An 8,387-nucleotide genomic window follows, 5' to 3' on the forward strand; every position below is an offset into this window, starting at 1 on the left:
GAGCGGGCAGCGGCCGCAGGCCCACATCCCGGCCCAGCCTTGGCCTGTGCTCGGGGAGGTGCCCAGTGCCTGGGCTGGGCTGCCCCCGGCTGCCCTGCTCCTGGCTGGGCCCTGGCTGCCAGGCCCTGCCCTGCCACCCAAGGGATAACTTAAAATCTTTAAACCAAAATACAGTAATTTCCTAAATTTGAAAATTTAAAGTGAAAGCAAAACTATGCACAAACAGCAAGGTGAAATTCCGTCGTGTATGTTATGCTGGAGGACTGGCTGGCTGGTTGCAATAGTCCCTTCTAGCCTGAAAATCTGAATTTCTGAAAGTGATGGACTAGTTGTTTTTTGTGTTTATTTATATTTAGCTCTCTCTCCTTGATACAGCCCACTTAACTGAATGTACTGAATTTGATGTGGAAAGCTGGCACTCAGTTTTATTTGCCTGACAGTGTCTTTCAAATTCTTATCTCCTATAAAATCGCCTTCGCTTAACTACTGTATTAATTAAACTGGAAAACCTATGTGTAGTTTGTCTCAGCTGTAGATTTCTGCTATGGTTCTGGAGACATCAGTTCAGCGTTTGAGGCCTGATGGCAATTTTGCCGAGCGAGCTGTTACCCGTGTTCCTTTCGCTTCTGCACGCTGAGGCAGAGGATGCTCAGTCACCATACGCTGCATACAAGTAGCACAGCGTAATCCTGTTTCAAAAAACACCAAATACTTAAAATAGTGAAATATTTTTAGAGCATTATGCAGATAACAATCACACCTTCTATCCTTATTTTCCAAAAATCTCAGTCTTTTACAGAGTGTCAAAAATCTTTTGTCAGTAGCAGTTAAAGTCACTGGACTTTGAGGTGGAGTGGTGTGCAGGTACAGCACCAGCGAATGTATGAATGCAGCTGAAATTTTACTTCAAAAAGGATCATTCCTGAAATTGTAGCCAAAGCAATAAATCTAGGTAACAGCTGAGCAGTGAGCAACTGAGGTAAGGACGGTCCATCATCTATCAGAAGAGTTCCTCGCCTATCCTTAGATCCTTGCATAGTTTTACAGATCTCAGAAATTATATTCTAGTTCAAAACAAGAGTTTGAGAGGCCCATGTAAATTCAGTTCTCTTACATTTCAAGTGTTCACAAATTCACAAACTCTTTCTTCTGGTCACCTTTTATAGTCTTTCCAGCTCTTCATTTAAGTCTGGGAACATCTCAGTTTTGTTTCAGTCTTTCCTTTTCTCTCCCAGCTGTTACATTCCTTTCTTTATCTTTCCGGTCACTTTTTCCTCAGCTCTCCTTATCGCTTTCTATTCTGTCTAGGGAGTCTTAAACCACATGATGAAAGATTCTCTTCTTATTGCTTTATTATTTTTTAATAATTGTACTTGATGAGAAGTAACTGACATTCATGCCAGCTGCAAGCTGCTTGGCCTACGTAGTACTGTGTCCAATGAGCCAAGCAGCCTGGAGATAGGTGTGAATACAGGTGCAAAAGATGCAGAAATTAAAATATAAAATCGAACTGAAGGTTCTGGTACTTTCCATCTTTAAGTAGAATTGGCCAGATTTTGTGTTCATCTTTCCAGCTGCATGATTGTTGTGGCACTCCTTCTGCAAACAGCACTTTCATACATAAAAGTCCATTTTTTTCAGCTGCTTGGACTACAGGACTTTTTTTCTCACACAGTAGACTGAGCGGTTTGGTCAGTACCAAGTATTTTCCCTACCAGAACCTAATTTGCTTCCTTTCATTTTTTCATAAAGCAGCAGCCCAAAATACATTGCATTTCAGGAAGCTGCAGAGAGATGTGTTTATGGCTTTTTTTCCCTTCATGTTGGCAGGAAGGGGAAAGAATGCAAAGTTTTACACTGTGAATATTTATGGAAAAAAAATTGGGTTTATTTCTTCAGCAGAACTGAAAGCTAATTTAAACCCTGGTGCATGTGTTATACAATTCTGGGATAGAATTCAGCAATTAAGAAGTTCTTTCTTATTCAGGTTAGCCAATACACGTTTGCAATGTGCAGTTACAGAGAAAAGAAGTCTGAGCCTCAGGAACTGATGCAACTCGAAGGGTACACTGTGGATTATACAGCTCCTCACACAGGTATTTTTCATGATTTTGAAGTACAGTATGTTTTTGTAAAACAGCTGATTCAATGCGTTCATTTTGATCTAGCAGCAAAAAACCCAAGGTTCTTTTTTTCAGCATCTGAAGGTTTTGTAATTATTCCTCTATGATTTTGTAGTGTGAAAAAATCATGGTTTTAGAAAGAAGCTTGTTGTATGAAGAACTTACACTAATGATGCCTGAAACATTGTAAGACCACATACGATACAAGGAAAAAATTAAGAATTCTAGACAGTCTGTCCCTTTTCTCTCTCTTTTTGATGGTGGAACCATGTGTCAGAGTACTGTGCAGCATATTCATAAATGATTTAGAAAAGAATGAATGATGACAGTGCTTGCTAAAGACAAATTACTCAGATTAATCAAAAATAAATTTTGAGAGAAAAATCTACACAAGTTCATATTAAAATGGCAGAGGGAAATCAAAATTACACAAGTAGAGAAAAACAATTCTACCTATACAGTGCAGGGTTATGAATTTAAGAGACTTCTAAAATATTGAAGATTGATCTTCAAAAACATTGGCTCAATGTTTAGCATAATTGAGAAGGCAAACAATGCTCAGAAGGTGTTTGGAAAGCCAAAATAATGTTGTTATAAAAAAATCCCCAGTGCAGGCACATTGACTGGTGTGTGCTGTTCTGATTATGCGCTCTCAGAACAGAACACTAGAATGAGAAAAAGGTACCAAGGAAAGAGCAGAAGCACCGATAAGAGATACGAAGCTGCCTCTGTTCAAGAAGAAATGAAGTTAATGGGGAGTTCCAGCTGAGAAAATGATGCTGAGGAGAAAGATTTGTTAGAGAAATGAAAATAGCATATGATACAGAGAAGATGAATAAGAAATAAAATGAAATTGAATTGGGAATGGAATTAGGGAAATATTTTCTCCTGTGACTTCTATATTTACTCTACTTATATGTTACTTCCATGTATTCCATTTGATCCTTATAGCTCTATATTTTATCATATTTCTAGGACCTAAATACCAATAAAATGTTTTAACACCCACTCCCCTGCCCACACACACTGAGGAAAACCAGTAATATAATAAACGTTGCTGGTGATTTAGAAGTAACTTGTATTTATTAAGATTACCTTTCTATTTGCTGCTCCAGGTCTTCAGGGTGGTCGAATGTTTTTCAATGCTGTTAAAGAAGGCGATACCGTGATATTTGCGAGTGACGATGAGCAAGATAGAATACTCTGGGTTCAAGCTATGTACAGAGCCACAGGTCAATCATATAAGCCTGTTCCTGCAAGTCAAGCTCAGAAGATGAATCCTAAAGGAGGAAATGTCAACACAGATATATCCCCACTTTGTAAGCTGGCTTTCTTTTATTTTGTGGCTTTGGTTTTGGTTTTAGTTGGTAAAATATGTAGCACCTCCCTCAGTGAAGTTTAATTAAGGAGAACTCATTCACCAGGGAAATGTGCCTAGCAGTTTGTTGTTAGCCAGAAGCTCTTTAGCTCATGTTATTATTACCAGCCAGGGAAATCCTGACTTGCAGGTCATTATTTTTATTATAATCCACGAAAATACAGCAATTAGCTTCATATTCATTACAGTTGACCCCCATATTACCATGGAGATGGTGTTTGGTTTACATTATATTTTTCGGCAGCCAGACAGTGTAGTGTTGAATAGAAAATCACCAATCTATTCTCACAATTTTATAGATTTAGGTCAGCTTTATCATACATTGTATGTATTAGTGATCTAAGAATTGCACTGCAGACAGTATGATGGGAGCTGAAAAGCACTAGATGGGCTGCTGGATTTTTGCACCCTTCAGTGTAATATTAAACTACATATAAAAATTAATTTCTTTTAAATCAGGTTTAGGTTTTCCTCATCCTTCTTTAAGGAAAATACTGTTTCAAAGAAGATCAAGGTAGATAGCTTTTATTAACCATATCTTGAAATTGTCATACATCTCTAAAAGTATTCTCTCATGTAGATACCTGCACATAGGAAGCATATGTGATTTTTTTTGTTGTTTCAGCAGGTGAGGGGAGCAACTTTTCTATCCTATAAAACTAGTGCAATGCAAGGATTTCTGTAATAGCCATCAAATGTTTACATCATCATTGGACTGTATATAATAATTCTTCTTTATCATATATCTGTATATGTAGAGTGATAGAAGGGAGACACACATTCTAGACTCAGCTTGGTTTAATGTCTGAATTCTATAGCAGGTTGACCCCAAACCATTCTCCTCTGTCAGTCCTGCTATCACTTGGTCTCACAGCCTTCCATTCATCCTTGTTGTCCTATTAGAAGACAGTAAAATGTGCTCGTTGAACTCAGTAATGGTTACCTAAAATCCTGACTGAACTGTCAAGAACATTGGAAAAAACATGGTTTATCACACAAAAGCACTGACATCGGTTGAATTTTTATCTGAATCTATTTGGAAGGGTGAACTAACCATGCATCACGGGGAGTGCTAAGGTGAAGTATTTTGAGAATGTAAGTAACACTGCAAAAGCAAAAATGGGGCAACAGCTGGGGAGTGCTCACCTTTTCCCAGTTACCTGGATCTGGGCTGCGTACTGGGAGTTCATTCCGTTCCCCTCCTAACATTTCTATTTTGTGCACATCAGTTAGAAAGCACAAAAGAAGTGATTGTAGTCAGAAATAGCCAAGGAATCACTCCTTTCTTGGACACAGGGTTTACATGGAAGCGCGAGCAACTAGAAAACATTGACCACGAGGAGGGTTATAGGAAGAAAGAGGTACAAAGGACAATTGCAAGTTTGGATATACTGAAATTGGTTTTTTTGAGAGAAAATTACTGATAGTGGTAAGGAATTAAAAAACAAGACTGACCTGTCTTGATATTGCCTTAGACAGTTAGGGTGACTACAGTTCTTAGCTGGAAACCATATTAAAGATAAGCTTTGTCTTAAAGACAGTTTAAGGGAAGCTCAAAAGCCTCAAAATACAACATAGAAATCAAAACTCCATGGTTAAATTATTGTTTGCTTTTGGTTTTAATACACTTCAATGTTGGTATTTTATAAATAATTCATAGAATTCTTTGCAATAGAGTAACTTGTGAAATTTAACTTAATATGAGGTTTAGTTTTAAAGGAATCAATGTTTGACTGATTTCTGTAATACCTACAGTTCTTCCTACATGAGGAAAATTTTATTCTTTCTCTTTTGCACTTGAGGTAGAAATGAGCATAATGAAATGAACCAATTTTTAAGAAACTGCAAGAACTCAGGTTTACAGATATAACCTTAGATAATTTTCTGAGACTCCTGCTTCATTTACATATACTGTGCTGATTTTACTGGGGCACAATTTTACTCCTGAGAAGACTCTACACCTGTTGTTTTATCAGATTTGAATATGCTGTTTCACAAGAAGTTAATTTTGTTTCCCCTTAGAAAAATGTTTGTCCAAAGTTGAGAATATTTTATTTTTAATCAAGATATAACACTGAGTACTTGGGAGCTAGTGTATATATTAAATGAAATTAATTTCCTTTTTTTTTCTTCATTGTTATGATACATTTTTAGTATTAGGAAATACAGTTATTACTGGAGAATTCGTCAACTACTTTTTTATGTATCTTATTTTTCAATTAATACACCATGTAACCATTTCCAGCCAATGCAAAATCACATTGTTTTAGTTTTAAAAGTATGTCACACAACCCACCCTCCACATAAATAAAACAGAAAATAACTAGGTCTTTGCAAAAGAAATGTCGTTCAATAATATTCAAGCCTTGAAAGTCTGTTCTTACCTTCCTCATCCTTTAGGAAGGTAAGAAATTTAAATGTCTTCAAACAGCTGGAGATAGAGAAAACCAACTTAAGGAGACATGTTTCAACACTTTTTATATATTGTGTTTATAAATTACCTTCTGTAACCCTTAAATTCTTTTGATAGATAAGAAAAGCAACTGAAGACTCTCATTAAAGAAATTAAAACATCAGGTGATGATTAATATTTCACATACCTAGCTCTATTAAGGTTAATTTTTTGCTAGAAATAAATTCTAATATTTCCATTTTCTATTGCCTTCTAGACAAAATTCTGCCTTCCAAAGTTAATGTTACATTATTAGCTGAAAATGGCAACTTGTGAATGGGCAAGCATTTCATTTAATGTTTAACATTTTCAATCAAGTGATATATGTACATAACAATAAATGACACTTTGTTGTCACAGCTTCTACTGTTTTCTACATTCTCGAGTTCATTTAAGAGTTTTTGTAAGCTGTGGTAGAATTAATCCTGTGATCTATACCATGAACTCCCTTTGTGTAAAAGAAAGTAGTAGAAAGGAAGGAGTAAGAGACTTCTTTAGTATAAAAAAGGCTGTATTTCTTGCAGCTATTGGTGCCTTGTACCACATAAGATCATTCCTTGTACAAAAGAGTGCTTAAAATGGCACGAACAAGATCCAGCCACCTTGGAGCTGGATCAAAACAAACACATCCTGAACTCCTGAAAAGAATCTAGATGTGATTATAAGAAGACATCTAGAGTCTGACTGATCTTTACAGCAATTATCACAAATGCAGAAAATGGAAGTGTTGCTCTTGCCTGGGCACAGCAGCAGTACTCCAAAAGGCCAACCTGCAGCTGTCTTACTGATCTGACTGTGCCGTCTCTTCTTGTTGATGTATGGCGGTTTATCGTCATTCATGTAGGGCATTTAGAAGCAGCTTGATATTCTACACTACCAGTGAGGTAAAGACACATTTAAATGTGGCACTGGAATCAAACTACTATTGTACCAGTTCAAATTCTAAAATGAATACTAGCCAATTTTGTCGTTTCTAAGTAAAGCAATTTGGTACTGCACTTTTGTAGTATTAGGTCATTCCAAAAGGGAAGACAGGCTAATGTCAGCAATGATTAAGAAGAAGAGACTGCTCTTCAGTTTCACTATTCTGAATAAGCATGCTGTAATGCACAGGACAGAGTATTTAAGGATGCGTAATTGTAGAAAAACCAGAAGTTTCCCAAGGACATGAATGTTTCAGGGAAAGCGCCAATTAAAAACAGATTCATGTGAGTCACGTAAAGGTGCAGGAGGCGATCCCTTTATTAATGCGCAATGTATTAGGAGATCTATTCATACAGTTAGAAAGGCTGCTGAAGTGATGACCACTGTTAATAACTGGGTCATAACAAAAGAGTAACAGCAGCACATGAGGGGATTGTCATGTCTTAATGGAGCAACGCAAAGCCAAACATCATTCTGGTCCTACACCACCATGAGTTCAGAGGTGGTCTCTTTGTGAAAATACCTGCAAAGAGAGGAGAGAGACAGACAGATGCTGGGAAACCAAGTTAGGTGAGGAATCATTTGATCTGAGATGTATTGTTTTCCTCATCTCTCTTTTGGAATGATGTCACTTATCAAAACAGCTCACAAAAGGAAAATAATTCGAGATTTTCCAGAAACAAATTGTAACAGTTGTCATAAAAATGCTGTTTAGAGCCCATGTACAAAACATCACATCCTATTTATTAAGTAGCAAGGGAGTAGCAAAAGGAGTCAAATACATAGGCTGTATGTTGCTATAACAAGACATCAATCCAATGACAGCAAAAGTTGAAGACGTGTCCAAATGAAACATCCATCTGACCAAAAGAGCACTACAGAGGAAACTTTTGTGGACATCTAAATCATCCAAGTGGAGCAGTCAGTGTTGTGTAATCAAGAAGAAAGTGCAGGAAATTTGCCAAATGAAGAAATGCTTTAGGATTAGTCATGAAAATATAACACTAATGTTTTCAGTCTACTTGGATATACCAACGATAAGTGCTATAAAATTTCTCTCCCTCTACTGGTTTAATGGTATGGGAATAAATTATGAAGTCCGTATTTCTTTTAAATGTTATTTGTATCACTGTCAATCTTTGAACTGGCTGCTTCAGAGGGTCTGTGGGAAAACCAGAATATGATTAATATTAAGGTACTGGTGTCATAATACATATAGACAAGATATACCACTGCTTAACGCTATGGTAGCGTTGGTCAGTTTTGGAATAATTGGTAGTGTTCTTGTAAAGCAATTCTTTTAAAATAGTTCTGATGTGTGTATCTGTATGTTCAGTTAATTAAATCTTTTAGAAACACACAGAAATAGAAGATTTTTTATTTTATTTGACATAGTTTTCTCAGCAGGTTTGGCATCTTCATATGCTTCATACACATTGCCACCTGGAAGAGTGGAGTAACTCCACCCTCCCTGCATGTTCCCCCATTCCCATTCCTTCTTTCCTCCAAC

The 8,387-nt window shown here is 36.8% G+C and overlaps 1 protein-coding gene across 1 annotated transcript in view; it reads left to right on the forward strand.

Moving 5' to 3' along the window:
- Nucleotides 1–1,954: 1,954 nt before the first annotated feature.
- LOC104624858 (calcium-dependent secretion activator 2-like) overlaps nt 1,955–8,387 on the forward strand; it is a gene marked incomplete at both ends in the record, with an annotated part of 61,293 nt that continues 54,860 nt past the window's right edge. The window contains 2 exons of the mRNA XM_010292327.1: nt 1,955–2,096; nt 3,239–3,442. Of these exons, the coding sequence (XP_010290629.1) occupies nt 1,955–2,096; nt 3,239–3,442 (346 nt within the window). The remainder of the gene's footprint in view (nt 2,097–3,238; nt 3,443–8,387) is intronic.

Source organism: Phaethon lepturus, unplaced genomic scaffold (genome assembly GCF_000687285.1).
Source record: "Phaethon lepturus isolate BGI_N335 unplaced genomic scaffold, ASM68728v1 scaffold26668, whole genome shotgun sequence".
Taxonomy (NCBI): domain Eukaryota; kingdom Metazoa; phylum Chordata; class Aves; order Phaethontiformes; family Phaethontidae; genus Phaethon; species Phaethon lepturus.